This window comes from Dermacentor variabilis, chromosome 5 (genome assembly GCF_050947875.1).
Source record: "Dermacentor variabilis isolate Ectoservices chromosome 5, ASM5094787v1, whole genome shotgun sequence".
Classification (NCBI taxonomy): Eukaryota; Metazoa; Arthropoda; class Arachnida; order Ixodida; family Ixodidae; genus Dermacentor; species Dermacentor variabilis.
Window position 1 is genome coordinate 111,169,415 of NC_134572.1, and position 19,696 is coordinate 111,189,110.

Below are 19,696 nucleotides of genomic sequence, written 5' to 3' on the forward strand. Positions count from 1 at the left end.
TTCTGCAAACTTGCCTGTGATTGTAAACATGACACACACAAAGTGACATGAAACTGTGAGGTGGGCTTTAATCAAAGCCCTTTTGAGCAATGCTTCCACTTTCACGGGGTCAGCCTCTTAGGGTCACGCGGAAACATTGATGTTTTCCTGATGTTGTCCAGACCCAAGTACAGCATTGTAACTCGTTCCAGGCCTGCAAAGCATGACAGTGAATCTTGAGTACTCAAGTGTGTGATGCAGATGGAAGAAGGTGCAGCTCCAATTAAAGGTTACTGATATGCACTTGCACTGTTACCAAAAATATACACTATAACTTCCAACACTGCAGCTGAAGCAACCAAGAACAATGAAACGCAAACTTAAAATTCTTTTCACACAACTTTTAAAAGGATAGAAATAATTTGCTAACCACTATTGAGTTTAATCTTCAATAATAGCAAAAATGATTTGCTCAATGAACGAATAGTTGCTCACCTATTCCACCACCTGCATGAGGAGGTGCGCCATACCGAAAGGAGTCTATGTAGGCCTTGATTTTGCTAATATCTGCAACAGTAGTATATCGTAAATGTTTGCACTTCGTTCTTAGAATGACCGATTCGCTGCAGAGTACTACAGAGATGAGGGCCTCTCGAAGCAGAGGAGTCTGAGCAAGCAGCATGCAGTGCAAAACACACATGCGAGAATTTAGCAACTACAACATCACTGACTACTTAATACCATAACCCCTTCTGGCTCAAATTCTGTCCACTGAAAGTTTAGTTTAACCACATTTCTTGCACCTTCTAAAACATAAAAAGCGCACTTCTGCAGACCAGATTAAGAATTTTAAATTCTTCTGGTAGATTTGTCAAGTTTACAGAACGTGAACCCCGTGCAAGAACTTTCTACGGGTACAACTATTTCATGTCCAGCATACTTGGAAAGCACCTATCCAGCCATTTAAAATATATGCTGGTCATAAACCATAGCGAAAAACAATGAAACTGAATCTGCTGAACTGCTACTGAGTGCCTTCCAACCTAAAACAGCTTAAGAAAACTAAAACAACTTAGTGCACATGTCCAATCGGAAGAGTTTCATCAGGATGTTTGTAACACATCATTATTCTCATCAGTGCTATTGGCTTTGATGCAACCTATTGTCGTGCACAACTGTGCGCACAGCATATGAAGAGGATAAACCAGCAAGGCTGACAGGTACTATTAAATGTTGCTTTGCGACTACTGCATGGCAAGTCCTCACATACTCAAACATATGCAAAACAAGAGAGCATGCGAAAGAGGCTACGAACCGACTCCATGTTCTTTGGCTCTTTCCGTTAGGAAATCTGGATCGTGAATTCGCTGGGCTCCAGACAGGATCTCTTCCCCACGCATGAACATGTCATAGGAGTTTGACACTTTCTGGAATCAGAGTGAGACTTGTCAGGATAGGCATGCCAGCAACAACTCTAACCACGTCTAACTAAATAATAATAGTCAACAGGCAAGAGTGCTTCCACACATGTGAAAACTTGTGGTGTGATCAGGATAGCGTCAGCTTAGAGATTCCTTAATAATACATAGTAAATAAAAAATCAAAACTCCACTGTGCCCATGTCTGAATAACACTATGCATAAGTTATCTGGTAACACATTGTGTGGAGTAGTATGTTAATGTATTCTACATATCTATTCAGAATAGGGCTGCACGCTTTATTTCACGTTGTTATGATTATAACAAAAGCATAACACGAATTACACTTGACCTCACTACAGCGCTTGCATGATCGTCGTGATATAGCCCTGCTGTTATTATTTCATAAATATGTCCATAATACAGCACCATCAGTCCTGCCTCTTGAAGCTCCTCATTGCAGGTCACACCGGATGTACAATCAGTTCAATTTCATGCGCATCTACAGAAATACTAATTCATTTAACTACTCCGCTCTTCCAAGAGCCCTTTGCCTTTCGAACAATCTTCCAAACGCCATTGCTTATGGGAGTGACCAGGAAAAATTCCGGCATCTTCTAACAACGCATTTTTCAAACTTTACATAACCTAACAAGTTATTTTTTCTTGAGTTTCCTGTTATTATTGTGCTACTACCCCCTAAATACTGTTTTATTATTGCCAAATATTGTCCCTCTCGCTCTGTAATTCTAATGGTTATATTTTACTTTGTGAAAATTTTTTGTTCACTAACCTCTCGCGTTCAAAAGCATTCGGTTTGTCTTTTTTTTACAATTTTTTAACACCACATTACTGCATGTTAGCGCATTTCTTACACTGTAATTTTTGTATATGTATTCACATGTGTATTCTAATTATTGTATAATCTTTGAGTGTACTCTCCCCCCCCCCTTACAAAATGCCTCTAGGGGCCTGTAAGGTATCTTTAAGTAAATAAATAAGTAAACTACAACTGGGTCCACTCCCCACTGCTGCTACCAATCATGCAAAATACAAATTCAGCTTGGATTTTCACCAAAACATGTATGTACACTACATTCACCACACTGCATGTAGCAAATCTTGTCTACAAAAATTTTTACATAGCTGTACAAGCAACACGTGTAGCAGCGACAGAACATACCGGCTCATGAGGGTCAGGCATGGTGTAGAATGGCCTCACTTTGAGCGGGTATTTGTCCAGGATGTAGAAATCAGTGTCATACTGCAAATACATCAGACAGCTTGGAAATATGTCATACTTCACTGCTAAAAATGAAGCAGCAAAACTTGCAAAAGCAAATTTCAAAATTCTCGGTCATTTAATTCTGGTAGGTCTCTAATGTGCATATGTGAAAGTTATTATGATGATGCACTCTGTTGAGCCAGTATAGTTCACCTCGCAAAAGAATGACGGTGCGTTTCAAAGCACGGTCGCTCATGCCACTAGGAACCTGTGAAAACCTCGATTCGCACAGGCCTGGGTATGAGTTGTGTAAACATATAAAACATATTTGTATTCTCTCCTTGAGTTGACATAAATTTCAGCAACATCCCAGGCAAGAATGGAAGTATATTGAGCCACGGTGTTTGGGAGGAATGCAAATGACAATGTGTTCCAGTGCATTTGTGACAGTACCACGTGCATCGACCAGCTTAGTTCCTCAATGTTCATCAATGTACCCCACTTGCTATGCTGTACCGTGCTGAGATGAGCTAATTTTCAGCATGCCTTTATTTATGGGGAACTTCTTCAGCAACAGTGGCTGCTCAATCGAAACAACTGCCAGCAACACTTACACACACATTGCAGCACAGCACTATAGTACTAGGTACCGTGTCATCATCCCAGTGCTCGAGTACGCCAACATCTTTCCGGCTCTACTGGATTAAATGCTGGTCTTGGATTCAAAATGTTGAGGGCTCACTCCCAGATCAACAAAAGCATCTTTAAATGCTGAATCATCCTCTGTAAATGAGGCTCTTGACACACAAGCACAGCCTTCTGAGAAACTAACTAATCAAATTGTGGGGTTTAATGTACCGAAAAAGCATATGAGCTTATAAGAGATGTTGTAGTAGGGCTGGTTCTGGATTAACCTCGGCCAGCCAAGCTTTGAAATGTGTGCCTAAATGCAAGTACATGAATGTTTATGCATTTCACTTACATTGGAATGCAACCACTGTAGCCAATAATACAACAAGCAAAACCTTGTTTTGAGCTAGTTGGTCATTCATGTCGAAGGGGGACAAGCAGAACAAAATGACCAGGACAGGAATTGGCAGACAGGAATTGGCGTATGGCTTGTCCTGTTTTGTGACGCTTGCTCCCCTTAGACAGTAAATGAAACCATAGCCTCAAGCTTAGCAGCAGAAACGAAATTACTATGGCTTGTTTTAAGGGATGAGTTATAATGAAATGCACGCTTACGAAACAACACTAAGCTGAACCTACCTTTGCCTTGACCAGCCGTCCCAGAAGCTTCTCATTTGGAGTGCTCAAATCATCTTCATCATCCATTTCAACTCCAGCTTCACGAAGCATCGCAACAGCCTCAGGAAATTCCAGCCGCAGGCTTTAGGGTTAGGGGAATGAATGAAAATGCACTTAGACTAAAGAAGTTGGGTTACACAATGGATTCTTAGCACCAAAAGGGAGGAAGCCCAATGAGGGTGATGAAATGAGTTGTCTCTCTCTCTCTTTTTAATCTAAAGAATCAGCTCTGTTAAGTACCAAGGTTGCATCAAGAAGAATGACAAACATGACACCCTAAGGTACTAATTTCACAGCACTCATACTGCACTCAAAGCTTGTGACAGGTGCCACATTTATTTTGGTTGTCATGCCACATGTTTCACTCAGCTGCAAGAAGCATTTACTTTTATTTACAGCCACTTACATCAAAATAGAGGGAAGTAATCATATATAGGTTAGAAATATGGGGTACATGTCATTTGATTGAGGCTTTCTAAGCTAACTGACGCGGGAGGGAGAAACTTTGTGGTTTAAGGTGGGAAGCTGTGCTCATTCACAAGGGTACACCTCAGTTCATACTCAATTTTGTCAGTGCAACATACTCGTATATACAAAGACCAAATCGTTTGTCAAGAGAAGTATGAGCATGTCAAGGGTTGTGGGGTGGGGATGGTTGCCACCATTTCTGGATTTACCAGTGGTTATGTGAGGCACTTATGAAAATCAATGTATCATATACCACGAAGAGCAGCAAGAATCACCACATCTGGACGAATATGTGTGACCAGGAATGTAACGCAAAAAGAAACTTTTGATGACTTGGGGGGAAAAAGAAAGGAAGACCGTAATGTGATCCAACAATGCATAATGCAACTATAGCAGTGGGCTTCAAGTAAAACACTAAGCATCAGCTGTGCTTGGTGGAAGACATTCTTGTGAACACCTGACCATGGAATTGGGCCTTCCTGGACAGGCATTAGAGACATCACCCATCATGCGGTGCTAAAATATTATAACAGGACTGTGGTGCTCACGCCAAGGGCCCAAATGCATGCATGCAGGGGCAGCTGCACTTATGCAGGTGATGAAGTCACGCACGCAAGCAGTGTGGTATGTGCCAGATTGAACAGTTCAAAAATTTTAACGCAATAGCGTTAAGGAGCCCGTGTCGCAGAAAAATTGGCGTCGGCATCCCACGTCGGCGTCCCGCGTTGTTTCGGCAAAAGCATTTTTGAACCATCCATACCCAGGCCCTCCATGTGACGAAAGAAATTTACTGAACTAATTGAATTTCTCAAGCTAAAATGCATGGAAAAATTGAAAACTATGACTTGCATACAACCTACAGACATGATGGATCTTGGATTGTAATTTGACAATACGAGTAAACATAATTCTGTTATGGAAAAACTCAAAGAAACCCCTTTTCCAGCGTTTCTACCATTCACAGACCAGCCGCGGCGTCTGCCATGTCTGCACTGGCGTGCGAGTGTCTTGGGGGCCACGGAACGGCGCGCCCAGTTCTTTGCAATACCTCCAGCTAGTGCTCGCCTCCGTCGCATCGAAGGCGAGCACAAATGTCGCAAGAGGCCGCATTTCCACCACAAAGCCCGCCTTCGTGCATAGCGTTTGTGGCCAGCGTTTCCCAGTAAACATTACGGTTACATACGCTCCAGTTGCCGGGAAGCGTGAGAAGCAGTCGGGGATCTTTGAATGCTATTGCGTTTTACTCCTAAAGGTGAAGCTTAATCGTCCTCTAAATTTTGCACTGCTGTCTTGTTTGCTCTTCTTTACACTTTCACTTCCTCAGAAACCCACATCTGTTATTTTTTCAACGGCATGCACATCTATCTGTACTGACATGAGGACAATGAAAACCTGGTAAATTTTTAGATGCAAAAATTGGAGAAGAAAGATATTTTACATTGCACTTGGGACATGGTTTCAAATATAATGCAACCTGTTTTTAAGGCTTGTATTTATATTTAAGAAAAGTGATGTATTCATGGTGTTGTGGTAACTGAATTCACAGCAACATCTGAAATAGCATGAACACTGCAATTTGCATCTGAGCCTTCTTTTTACAAATCGAAGCAAGGTAAAAAGACTTGCCTAGGCTCCAGAAACTTGAATGGAGGAGCTGGAAACTGCCGGTTGACTGCAGCGATTTCGTCTGCGAACCTGGTATTAGAAAGCATGTAATTTTCTTGGTGAGCACGCACTTATTGGCATTCAATATGGCAGAACAGCAGTAGACATCTACAAAGCTAGAACTTGACTTTAAGTTTGGCATGGTGTCATCTTTCTGCTTGAGCCTTGGTATGACCAAGTTTAAGGTACTACATACAATCTACTGTTTTGGCACTCTCACCAGCAGTACATCTTGCATTACGCATGTCAAGCAAGGAGTCAAATAATAAAAGGACACATTATTATACTAATTTAAATTGGAGGAAATAGTTTTTTCTCTAAATATAGTTCATATGAAACTGGTAAGTCAGCTCCAATATCAGGACAGAGTGCCGGGTGCAAACCCAGTGCCACTCAAGTCACTGATCAGTGCCTAGAATGACAGTTTCGTTTTCAACAGTCTATTTTATGTCCACCACAGGATGCAGGCCTCTACCAGTGGTTTCCAAATACCCTTGTCTTTCACCAAGCTCTATACTACACTTGCAAGTTTCCCAATATCAACACATCACTTAGCTCTCTTGAAATCCTTGGCTGTGTTTCCCTTCCTTTTGGCACCGATTCTGTTAACTTATTCACCAATGGTTGCCAGGTCTATGTGGCACATGACCTGCCCAACTCCTCTCCCTTTTAATCGCAACCAGGATTTCAGCTATACAATGTCAGGATTGGGGGCTCAATCCCATCGCTCTTAATCAGTTGTCAAGATTGGAGTTGGGCAGGAATTAGAAGGTAGCTGGCGCATGCTGTCGTTCAACTTATCCACGCTGAGGACGTTGATGAAGGGAAGGACTGCTTCTCATCGAGAACAAGGAATAAGGGTTTATTTACAGTATCTACATCAGTCTAGCATGACTGCTTGAGAAAATACATCAGTCTAACAGGACTGCTTAAGAAAGTACATCAGTCTAACATGACTGCTTGAGAGAGTATAAATAAACCCTTATTCCTCGTTCTCGATGAGAAGCAGTCCTTCCCTTCATCAACGTCCTCAGCGTGGATAAGTTGGACGACGGCATGGGCCAGCTACCTTCTAATTCCTGCCGGACTCCAATCTTGACAACTGATTACGAGCGATGGGATTGAGCCCCCAATCCTGACAACTGGTGGCAGCGGTGGGATACGAACCCACGCCTTTATCAGACTGGTGACTAAAACCACATTCTTGAAAAAGTGCAGGGTAAAGTTAATACACAGTTCCGTCTATCACTCTCAGTCAAACAGTGTAGAGAGGTGGCATTCAGTGCTTAAGCGAGTTTTGCGTGCACTCTGTTACGAGCACAAGGAGGACTGGGAGGACTCCAATCTTGATAACGGGTTACGAGCGATAGGATTGAGCCCCCAATTCTAACAACAACCATTAGCTGAATTCACAAAAGGGTTATTTGGGGTTCACTTCCTTTATTTATTAAAAAAAAAGAGATATTTTGAAAGTATACTTTAACAGTCGAAACTGATCTAGTGATGATCTTCAGGTGTCCCTTCAACCTGCACCCCACTTTTATGGCGAGTGACACGTAGTGAACTTGGATAACATAAATGCAAGATAACAATGCATTACAATGAATGTATGTAGGTTGTAGGGCACAGATTTCAGTGTTACGGATGTTTGAGTACAAGCTGCAGTGTGTGCATTTTGAAATTGACGCTATATCTGAAAGGTACCTGTAGCTACTGCGTACAGTAGGGTTCACGGTTAAAGGAAACACACAGTTTTCATTCTGTCATTGGTTATCGCTGAGAAATGGCATAAAGGCCCACAGACAAACTTTTTTATGCATGAATGTACATTCGATAGATCACATCAGCCACTTCTTTCTGATTAAAAAGGAAAAGAAATGTTGCTGTTATGTTGACTTTATTGATAGTAGTTAGGAGTTTTCTTCATTAATGGACAGTACTGTACATTCCATCTCGTGCAACAGCACACAGTGTAAGTCTACAGGGCTGCTTCAGGACTTAAGATTACGTGACAGCAATAGGGGATGAGAGCACACACCTATCGCGAAGGCCCTTAAAGATGTCGACAAACATTTGCCCTATGACGTCCAGCACTTCATGGTAGTGATAGTTGAAGGCCATTTCCAAATCCAAACCCACGAATTCACAGAGGTGGCGGTGAGTGTTCGAGTCTTCTGCCCTAAACACTGAAATCAAGCATAGGAGAAGAGAGAGAACAAAAAAAGTAAAGTCGGTAAGACAACCTTGATGCGCCAAGTGTACAGACTTCGTCAAGGCTTACAGAGATCAACTGTGTACAAAACTGGAGATGTTTCTGGGCTCTGTGATGGGGCTTCTGCGCTACTCCTAATTATTCTTACTAGCCATTTGGGGAATTATAAAATAATGCTAGGCTTCCACTTGACCTCGGTGGGACAGTATAATGTCCCACATTAGGATGTAGCTAAAGTGATGATTTACAAGCAGGTCCAGCATAAAAGAAACACGTGGCTTGAATTATTAAATGCCCTTGCTTCAGCATTGTAAATGAGAAAATGAAGCGGGACAAATTTTTACAGCAGAACTACATCATGTGAGGTCTAGCAGGACTTGATGGAACATGGTTATAACGCACATGTGACACCAGTGACAAACACTGGTGTCAGTGTTTGGTATGGTATGACTAATAAAAATCGGGCCCCTTAGTTAACTACCTCTCTTCTTGTTTATTACATAATGACCAAGCCAACAAACACTGGCGTCAGTGTTGGTTGGCTTGGTATGGTGTGACTAATAAATATTGGGCCCCTTGGTTAACCCCCTCTCTTCTCGTTTATTACATAATGAGGGTCTCGAATTGAGCAACATTGATGCATTCGGATGGCATGTATGCGTTTATTGACCAGCTGCCTTCACCCCCCCCCAAAAAGATCACATTCTCGTGACGCCTGTGGCAGAAAGGATGTTCCATGTCCGCCGCCAAGGTCTGCGAGTGGCTAACACTCCCAGGCTGCTGGCTAACACTCCCAGGGTTCTACCAAGACACATAAATACCCAAGAAAGTGGATGGGGAAATGGCGCTGCGGTAGCTCAATTGGTAGAGCATCGCACGCAAAATGCGAAAGTTGTGGGATTGTTCCCCACCTGCGGCAAGTTGTTTTTTCATCCACTTTTATTTCCATTAATTTATCGTTTCTTTATTTCATTTATTAAGTACAAGTAATTTCCCCTATGTTGTCCTTGGCGTCAGTGTTTGTTGGCTTGGTATGGTTATAATGGTGTGTTTTGAGGACAGGACACTGTCCTGTGTGCATTCTTTCTGTGTCCTCACCTCGAAACGCGCCGTTATAACCATGTTCCATCAAGCCAGCAACCAACTAGCCCATCCAAGTCTGTTAAAGTCTAACAGGACACTTCTACAGTAATCTTTACTTGAATAGCAATTATGCATTTTCTTTCATTTTGGGCTGACCTGTACAACTTGCTTTTCTTAGGATAGCACATAAAATAACTTTACTGGAGTGCACTATGGCTTATACCCGTCAGATGGAAGGGTTGAGCAACACTTGCTGCGGACTGCACTTGCCAGCGTGTGTGTTCGATGGACTTATTTCACTTTGGTGAAATGTGTAGTTTAGCCTTGATAGCAGTGCTTGTAGAATAAATGAAAAAAGAAAAATGTTCATTGCAGAGTCAGCAATAATTGTAAGACCACTTTTTTTTGTGATTTAAAATGTTATGAGCATCCTTGCGACATCAGTGAAGCTAAAACAAGCTTGAAATGTTCACCTTCGGTACCTGTCAAATCAGCCTTGGAGTCGGTCATTTTGACTGACTGGATTCTGGATATGTTCCTTGCTTGTATTGGCTCAAAACAAATAAAAGTGATAGCGTTGTTGTTTGTATTCTATATGCAAAGCTTTTTTTGTTTTCGTAATAAAATAGGCACTGCTTCTAAAACACGAAATGCTGAGAATCATATCAAGCCTTATGGTTCCACAGATTGTAATTGTCATCAACCCCAAATGAAACTTAGTTTTGTCATCTAGCATCCTGCTGCCAAAGTAACACTCAGTGAGGTAAAGTGCACTTGCTCGAAGTGTTGCTAAATTTGCCCGCCTGACTGTGGTATTATTTTACAACACCAGACTTGTGCCATATAACGTAAACAGCAAATAATGAAAGAAAAGAACACACAAAGGATTTCAAATTTTCCAAGTAAGCAGCAGTTCGAAAAGATCTAGACTGCTTGAAAAAATCAACTGCATTTGCCTGCTGGAAAAAAAAAAAAACGTACGGTGAAAAAGTTGGTTATGCTGTGCTTGTAAGCCTAATCTCGTGCAGGTGCCCTAGTCAATTAGTACTGACATTGTTCATTCATGACAGTTTCAACTCACCTGCTCCAACAGTGTAGACTTTATCAAAATCGGCTGCGATTGCCATTTGCTTGTACAGCTGTGGCGACTGTGCCAAGTAAGCACTCCCCTTGAAGTAGGAGACCTCAAAGACGTTGGCACCTCCTTCGCTTGCAGCTGCAACAAACAGTTGAGCCAATGAGTTGTTTATCAGACAACCCTTCCTTCATAAAAAAAAAAAAAAAAAAAAAAACTGCAGCTCTCTCAAATTTTTACCAGTGACAGAGAAGGAGCCTAACTTGTACTTGCATGTTACACACACACAAAAAAGGGGGTATGGCATGTGTGGAGTTCACTATTTAGTCCATACAGCAGCATCTTTAGTCTTGGCAAATGTTTTGCCAAGAGATGTGGCACTACTGTGCAGGCAAAATGGTTGCTGGCCAGATATGCCAATCACACATTAATGTGGAAAACATGGCTTGCCACCGTTTTCCAACTATTTTCTTGATACCGAATATTTTGACTTGCCTAAATTACACACGCAGAGGATTTCCGTACCCGCAAAGCAATCATGTAGCAAACAACATAATCTCCGAGATCCTGCCATGGTGCAGGACTGCAGCGCTGTGCCAGGATCTCGGAGGTCATGCCCTACTGGGTACTAATATAATTCCTACACAGAGCCAGAGGGCCGTGCAGATAGTGTGCCACAGGCCCACAACAGTGCCCACAGAAAAATTTGAAGGCCAAGGGAAATCGCCAAGCCTGGCAGAAAAATCCAACAAAATTGGCCAAACTGCATTTTCTTCCTTACTGATGTGCTATGTTCTATACATTATCTTTCATTGTTAGGTTGACTACTGTTCACCCGTCTTAAATGAGGCATATGACAAACTGGGAGTGGAATCATATTTCTGCAGTGATGGCAGCGCAAATCCAGTTATATGTTTACTTCATCTTGCTCATGAAAGCCCCATTCTCTGTAAAGATGATACTTTGGGCAGTCTGATATATCACTAGAGCTTGAGTTTGGAGATGGAATGGATTTGTACAGTCACAGAGATGCAATCACAGAGATGCTATACCTTTCTGCTACCTTCAGCTCCGGCACTTTCCTGCCAGATATGTATACCTTCCAATAACAGGGTTAATGTTATTTAGCTGCACTTTATTTTTATTGCATGATTTGTCATATGGCATGTTGTTAAATATAAATGCATGCAGTCCTTTTTTGTAAAGAAGATGCATAAGTGGGCGGTGGCACTTATTGCCCATAATTTGGCACCTTTTGGCACCATAAGTGGCACCTTTTGGCACCATAAGTGGCACCTTTAAACACCTTTTCTCTCTGGTGGACTTTGTCCTCGGACACAGTTACAGCAGTTGGCAAGTATCATATGTGGATGCAAGGGCAGACCACTTTTTGCACACTCATCGCTTAAGTATCTGTATTGCTAGCTTTTTGTCCGCATTCTCCAATGGACCTCACGATGGACAGCGAAACCATCCAGCCTACCTGAAATAATCTTAGGCGTGTGTATCTCCACAAAGCCACGGCTAGTCAGGGACTCTCTGAAGAGGGCACAGACACCCGCCTGCAGCCTGTATATCGCCTGGTTTGCTGGGGTTCTCAGGTCAAGGACGCGATTGTCCAGTCGAGTGTCCTGATTCACTCTGATGTTCAGGCCTTCTGGGTCCTGGAAAGTGAGACAGAGCTCAATACAGTGTACTGGTTTATGTAGCCTATGGAGTGCAAAACCTAAATAATAATAATAATAATAATAATAATAATAATAATAATAATAATAATAATAATAATAATAATAGCAAAACATAAAAAGTAAATTTTTATGTTTAGCAGTTCAAAAAAGCCCTTGCTTTCAAACTTCAGCACACAATGGTCTGTATGCAGATTTTTTGTGCTTTCCCACAGAAAAATATATTGCATTGCTAAACGTCTAATACAATTACATTTATGCTGCAGCACAATCTAATACAATAATGCAGTAGAAAGCCTCAGACAAAGTAAAGCAATACCGTTGGCTGTCACTTGGCAAAGGAAAATCATGTCTGCATAAGTTTTCGAGCTAGACATTACTGCTTACAACCTTGCTCTTGTTCAACTGCACACATAATAGTGGAACTACTGAATAATTATTCTAAGAAATAACAACAAGGACTATCCTATGGAGTAGGGAACACCATCCTTTATTCGTTATTCAGTCAAAATTAAAAGGATGCAGACCACAACAAATTACTGCACCCTGGAACAAGCGCCCTCTGCATATACAAGACTAAGGGTTTAGAACTGAGCTTTACCATGCAATTTCTGTAATGATAGTCACAAAACCTGAAAAATTATTTTCATAGCCATATCTTGTACAAGGGATATTGATATAAGGCTACATATTCGCAGGCTTTTACCAAACTTGTGAGAGCTCATATTGTCATCAACTTTGCAGACGAGACTAGCCCTCTTTTTGCTGAATTGTACTGCTCCATAGCAATGTATGTATTGTATCTGGGCTAATTTTGTACATCATAAAATATGATGTCACAGAATATTGTTGCAAATGTTCATTGGTGTAAGCAGTATTGTTACTACATTTGGACTGCACTCCATTGAGAAACTGAAAACAAAAATGTTTTTTGCTTGCCTCCTCAGCATCAGGCCTTGCAGCATCCTCTACTTGAAGGGGGAGGCGTGGCTCAGCAGAACTGACAACAAAAAACTGAAACATGAAAAAGAATGTACAGGACATCATTTAATGCATGGCAGCAATACAACATATTCAATTCTTAAAGATTTGAACAGAAGAGAGAAATAGGTTAAAGGGACACTTAAGACAAATATTAGGTCAAGCTAAAGTGATATATTAGTGTTCGAGAATCTGTAAGGCGCCAATATTATCGTGAACAGAGCCTTAGTGCTTCAGAAATAGATGTAAATGCAGGACATGATTAGAGACTCCTCCAGGGCTTTCGAGCACTTGCCCGATAACGAAAGCGCTCCTGTCACTTGTACTCAATCACTCACTAACTCTTGTCATTAGAACTCAATCACTCGTTGTAAAAAACATCCTTGTATTGTATTATAATATGAAATAAAATGCTACTTGTCCAGTTCTATTTCGCTTTTAGAAAAAGAACTCGTTGAAATTACCCTTGACAATGATGCGGGTGGTTGAAAGGTTTCGTTTTTGCTCGACTCTGCACCGCCTACGCTTTTGCATTTCAGTAGTTTCATTGTCGCGTAGTGCTGCGCTGGTTTTGCTGGATTGCAAAACTCGTACAAACTGCAAGTAGCAGAGAATTGATCTTTCATGTGATGTCGCAGGTTGCCTGAACGGTCTATGCCACTTGACCAAAAAGCAGCTGCAGTGGCGAATCCACCGCTCTGTTGCTCTGTCGTGGCTCAGTACCACCGTCTGTCAGGCGCCGCTTTACTCACTGACAGCATCATACGGTGTCTGCAATGTCACCGCTCCCCCGGTTGGGTGGTGGGAGATTTGAATTTCAAAAATGTTATTCGGACCCTTCAGATGCAATTTTCTCGTAAAGTAAATCTTTTCTTGCCACGAAACAAGCGTTCTGAGGTTTCTGGAATGAGATTTAAACAGTCCAAGTCGACTTAGTATTTGCCTTTAGTGTCCCTTTAAATACTGGCCAAGCCCATTGTAGAACGGGTTGGTCTTAGATGCCATGGTATATAATCGGCATGAAGGAAACGGATAACATTGTGGGTGACATTACATCACATCATGTCCTTGTTCCATGAATTTGTTCCAGCGCTTTTTGTATGTAAGATGCGCATATGCACACAATTTGTAGAAATATTAGGGGTGAGCAAATATTCAAAGTTTTCAATACAAATCCAATAATACACATTAATTATCTGTATTCGAAAGGAGACTATATTTAGTATTTTCAAATACTTGAATGTAACATTAGCAAACGTGACCACCACATTTTCTTCTAGTAACATACAATTCATACATAAAAGGTAATGTTTCCACATTAATGTAACATTTGCCTGATGTGCGTCATACAATGTTAATGTTTGCTTCTCACACTGTTCAAGATTGTTCACTACCTGAAATTCCTAGCCTCACCTCTTCAACATGGAGCTCAACGTCCTGTTGTGTGCAGCCTTCAACTTTCTGTGGAGATGTTTGCACACGCCCATGTACATCCACTATTGACTCTTTGTTGACTCTATGAGGGAAAAGCAAGCATGACTGTGAAATATAGCAAACTTAGGACTGTACAGAACAGACAGCTGCACTAAGTAATGCATATGGTAGTCATGTTGACGATTTAAGTGAGAAACCCTTTACCACATGGATAAAGGGTAAACCATCCTCCTTTTGTATGATTTCAACAGTGCCCTGCTCAGTTAACCACAACAAAGTTAGTATCCTGCAAAGAACATTTAGATTTTGATTATTTTTCTGTCCAAGTTATTTATGGAATCCTTAGGCTGTGTGCAACCAATGCCTTTAGTGCTAGAACTGTGGCACATGATAGAAGCAGAAGCACTGCATAGTTGACAGTAGTGAAAACCCTGCATATACATAATTAGTTTATTTATACATGGTGCTGCCAATATCAAATAGGATTAAAGCAGGTGGGCACATATATTACCGACACGTAGTGGATACAATATTCAAAAACACATGGTAAATATGCAGACAGAACAGTTATTAACTTATTACCATATACAGCGTGTCCCAACTACCATGCACCAAGTTTTTAAAGAAATGCATCATTCTATATGTATCAGATTAAGTGCATGTTGTGCAGTGTCTTGTTAAGCAATCGCCAGTAATTTTACAGTCCTTGACATCCAATTACTTAAATAAAAAACTCACATGACTTTTCAATGCTGTTCTGTCAATTTGGCAGTTGTAGAAAATCGTAAGACAAGTTAAATTGAGGTGTTTCCAGTAAGGTGCACGTCACGCGTTTACTTTTTCCGGCAAATAGAGAAAGCCCGGGAAGGATGAAACATACCATGCAACGACATACCTGCATGCACGGAATAGCAGTGCCATCAAACAGTGTCAGCAAGAATGCAAGCTGTTGGGTGTTTGCTCTCGGTACCAGCGTGCCTTCATGTAGTTTGTTCACTTTTTTAATTGTTTTTCACAATATTTTAGATCCAGCATATGTTTCAAATGGTTGCATTGGTGCTTTTAAAGTATGCTAGACATGAAATGAGAGATATTCTCATATCTGACGTTTCTGGAGACAATTCTCGCATGGAGGCCACATTCTGTAAACTTGACAAAACTAAATGAAGTATTGGAAATTCTTGATTTATTCTGAAGCAGTACACTTTTCATGATTCTGAAAATGCAATAAACGTGGTGATACTAAATTTTCAATGAACAGAATTAGTTGTTGCCTGAAAGGGGGTTAAAACTCAATGTACGATAGCTGGAACACCCTGTATGGCCTAAGTAGCAACAAACCTGTGCAATGATAACTATACAAACAAAAACAAATGTGTACCCAAATATAATAAGATAAACAACTATGGTACGATGAAAAGGAAAAAAAAAAGAGGGCAATTGCCATGAATACAACACAACTACAAGAGCGTTTGAGTTTGGCCATATATGACGAAAAAAAGAAGAGAACAATGCACAAAGCCCATGAAAAATTTAGCACCTATACGTACCATGAGAAACAACTCTGTTGTGCCAATATTCAGAACAAGCCATCATATTGCATGCAGGAATTTACACTAGTTAATGCAATTAGTCTTCACTTACACAGCACAGAACTTGACCATGGCTTTGCTCACTTTTTCTGACACAGCCACAAGGCATTGGACAGTGTACTGTTGCTGCCGCAGCACGAAAAAGCACTGCTTCCCTGTCAATGACAGCAAAAAGCACAAAAATAATTTGACATGGTCACCAAAGAACCTATTGGAAAGTTCTACATGGTCATAAATATAAATATCTGAGCCGGTCAGTATGACATATATGCAATACAGTTACCACACTGCTGTGATAATGAAGACATACTACTGGAAACGCCAGCATTAGTGCTGACATGTTGTGACACGGCGTTCAAAGCATGGAGAAATCCCACTAAATAATCAAGTGACTGCGGTGAAAACCCACAAGATGAAGGAAGCTCACGAAAGAGAGAGTCTGCATCCAACAGGGCTACAAGGCAAACATAACACACACACACACACAAACACACGCGCGCACACGCACACACACACACGTGTGCGTGTGTAAGCAACGAACACGGCGCCATCACCACCAGGTCCCATTTTTCTCAGAAACTGAGGTGCCTCAAAGACATTGAGGTTTGACCCCCTTCGCTGACCACAGGCATCTCCCTCCGCCTTGAGCCCCGCGTTTTATGACCCTGTCGGTGCACCCTAGCCTGTGTCATTGAGAGTAAAATTGCATTTCAAGGAGAAAGGTTGTGTGTATGTTTGCTCCCCGAAGTTCGCGAGGCACCCTTTTTGCTTGGGAGCTACTTGGGGCGAGTGTACGCATGTGCATTACTTTGTGTTGCCTGTTTCTGGTCCACAGTGGCACATTCGCGAGCCGCTGTCGACCAGAGCTATGTTTTCTAATCAAGTGTGCAGTTATGTAGCTAAGTCCGCGGTCGCACAAGTCCACACACACACACACACACACACACACACACACACACACACACACACACACACACACACACACACACACACACGCACGCACACACGCACGCGCGCACGCACGCGCACACACACACACACACACACACACACACACACACACACACACACACATACACACACACAAACACACACAGCATCTAAATCTGAGCCAGTGGGTCTGCGACAGTCAATTGATAGTGGTGTGTCATCTTTCCATTTTGCCACATGTTCCGTGATCCTGCTGAATGTTTATTATGGAAGCCATATGGATTTCATTAAAAACAAAGCTTTTCTGCTGAAAAAAGAAGTCCATCCTGGTTTGCGGATTAAACATGGCACTGTTGTGTTTCTCGGGCACTTGCTGTATGAAATAAGCTTACCCTATACCTGCTAAACTCCTGGCTAGCTCAGTTTGGGAAAGAAAAATGCTTCCCTGGAGTAACCTTTTATTGTTTTTTACTAATGAAGTATACCGAGTCTGGTAAGAGATGAAAGCATTTATTGTCGTATACATCAACAAAAGTACCCTGTTCCCTTAATAAATAGAATTGACTAAATAAAAATAATACAACTAAATTCTAAAATGCTGTCTAGAGAAGCACAATTTCTCTATCCTTATATACTGACTATAAGATATTGCTTAATAAAAATCCACCACAGTGCCAGATACATGGTTCTTTATGAAATGTTTGAGCAGCAAAGGGCTAACTTTCTCCTCATGGATGTGTGAGGAGCTTTAAAATAGATTTTCCTTCACATACAAAGTTGTAATTTCGTGGACACCAGCCATGTTTATGTGCGTTAACTTGTTTGTTTTCAGCTACAACTTCATTACCCATTTAGGTAACTTTGGGAGCCATTGAATGCTCACCAGGTTCACTTTGTCCTACACTCATGAAAATTTGTTACACCAGGATGTGCAAAACACGGGTTCGCAGCAAATGCTGTGCTACTACTGTTTTGTTATGTCTCGTATAGTGGACGACAGAACACTGGACTTTTGTTAACGGAGGTTAACTGGGTTTATTAAGCATGGTGTACACAGGAATGGGTGTGGTTACATGGAGGTACAGAGAGTAGAGTGTTTTGAGACGGGGCGGCGCCGACCAGCAGGAGAGGAGCGGGAGAGCCAGACGCAACTCTATATGATATGTCGTCTGCTCAGAGTTCATAGAGGAGGAGGGCTGCCGTGATGCGACGGTGGGAGCGGAGATTGCAGAAGGTTCGCGTGGCCAGCACGTGCAGGATGGTAGGGCCATCTCTTGAGGCTTCTTGTACCAACTACTATGCTGCTAATGCAAAACTTTCGAATTCTTTACCAAAATTCATGTGGTGTTGATAGACGGGTGGCCTCGACATCATCCCAATGAAAAAGAAAGCTGTAATGTATTAGACGCTATGAATAAGAGCTCTAGCGTCTACATACAACATCCATTATAAACATGCAAAGTTACCAAGTGTTAATTAACATTTGTTTCACAACTGCAGATTTCACTTTTACAATGTGCACGTGCTCAAAGTCAGTGTTTTCCCATGTGTTTGTGTGTACACGGCGTTTCTGCAGTCTCACCTTTAGATCTGCTCGTATGAAGCCGTCCCCGTACCCACACGTACTGGCCAGACAAAGGAGGCGCAAGGTCTTTAACTCGTGACAACTGACGTGATGTCTTCTCCGCGGACTGCAGCATTGGCAGCTTGCCGTAACAACCCTCCGAATAGTCATCTTCCGCATCTCCGGACTGCTTATTTGCCTGGGGTATAGGAAGGATTTAATTATGCACCAAAAGTACAAATGATAATACCGAACTTTCATACCTAGAGACAGATGCTTTAGAGGCCTCAAAACAAGAGTAAGTCAATAAGAACAACACTTGAATGATGAGTTGTTTCACTTCTTGATATGATCACGCGCAATACGTCTGATGCAACACACTCACGTTTTCTGACGATTGCTTCGCCGACTTCTTTGCAGCTTTTTCCTGCTCTTTGGCTTGCTTTTTCAGCGCCTTCTTGGAGAGCGGCTGGCCATCAGGACTGTGAGAATGTTTCGTTAGCACCGATAACCCGGTTTAGTGGACGTCAAGAATACGTCGTGTTACTTATCACAAAATACGGCAGGACGAGAGATAATAAAGCAGTGACTCAACGAGCGCATTCTCAGTTAAATTAATTAAAATCGTCGCTTTGATTACAACACAGAGCACAGACCGGCGCGCGCAGAACACGCGTGTAAGTTCACGCGCAAGCTCTAAGCAATCACACGAAAGATTACTAACATTTCACCGCAAAATAGATGGACGTTGAAAATTACGTACCCGAGAGGAACATTTTCTTCGCCTTTCGTCATTTTTATCCTTCGTACACGACACGCAAAGCACACACTACACAAACCCGCGACAGCCCAAAGCCCACGCCGCACCAGTTAACGAAAAGCAAACTGAGCAAACTACAGTAATAAAAAAAGCCACAAACGGAAACTTGATATACTCAATACGTTATCAAACTAAATAGATTTATACGTGACTTCTAGTGGTATGCCACTTATGTTTTAAAGTAAACAGGCAATTGCAGAAACTGATCACGCAAAAATTCATAAAAAAAAAAAAAAAAAAACTGATGCACTTGTCG

The 19,696-nt window shown here is 41.7% G+C and overlaps 1 protein-coding gene across 1 annotated transcript; it reads right to left on the reverse strand.

The window, feature by feature from the left end:
- Window positions 1-48: 48 nt before the first annotated feature.
- On the reverse strand, window positions 49-19,526 carry AspRS (aspartyl-tRNA synthetase). The gene is made up of 15 exons (XM_075693324.1): window positions 19,384-19,526; window positions 19,006-19,102; window positions 18,639-18,819; window positions 16,179-16,281; window positions 14,514-14,616; window positions 13,059-13,133; window positions 11,918-12,098; window positions 10,441-10,575; window positions 8,103-8,250; window positions 6,026-6,094; window positions 3,893-4,013; window positions 2,582-2,662; window positions 1,295-1,406; window positions 475-546; window positions 49-193 (listed from the first exon to the last, which is right to left on the reverse strand). Exons 1-15 carry the CDS (start codon window positions 19,413-19,415, stop codon window positions 102-104), a joined length of 1,602 nt encoding a protein of 533 aa, XP_075549439.1. The 5' UTR covers window positions 19,416-19,526; the 3' UTR covers window positions 49-101.
- Window positions 19,527-19,696: the final 170 nt, after the last annotated feature.

Bases quoted from the DNA above. Each gene is read 5' to 3' on its own strand.
- AspRS (XM_075693324.1), bottom strand. From the start codon at position 19,415: ATGACGAAAGGCGAAGAAAATGTTCCTCTCGG. The intron at 18,820-19,005 runs GTGAGTGTGTTG...CCTATACCCCAG, and splicing joins CGAAGCAATCGTCAGAAAAC to GCAAATAAGCAGTCCGGAGA. The intron at 1,407-2,581 runs GTATGTTCTGTC...CTCTGATTCCAG, and splicing joins TGCCTGACCCTCATGAGCCG to AAAGTGTCAAACTCCTATGA.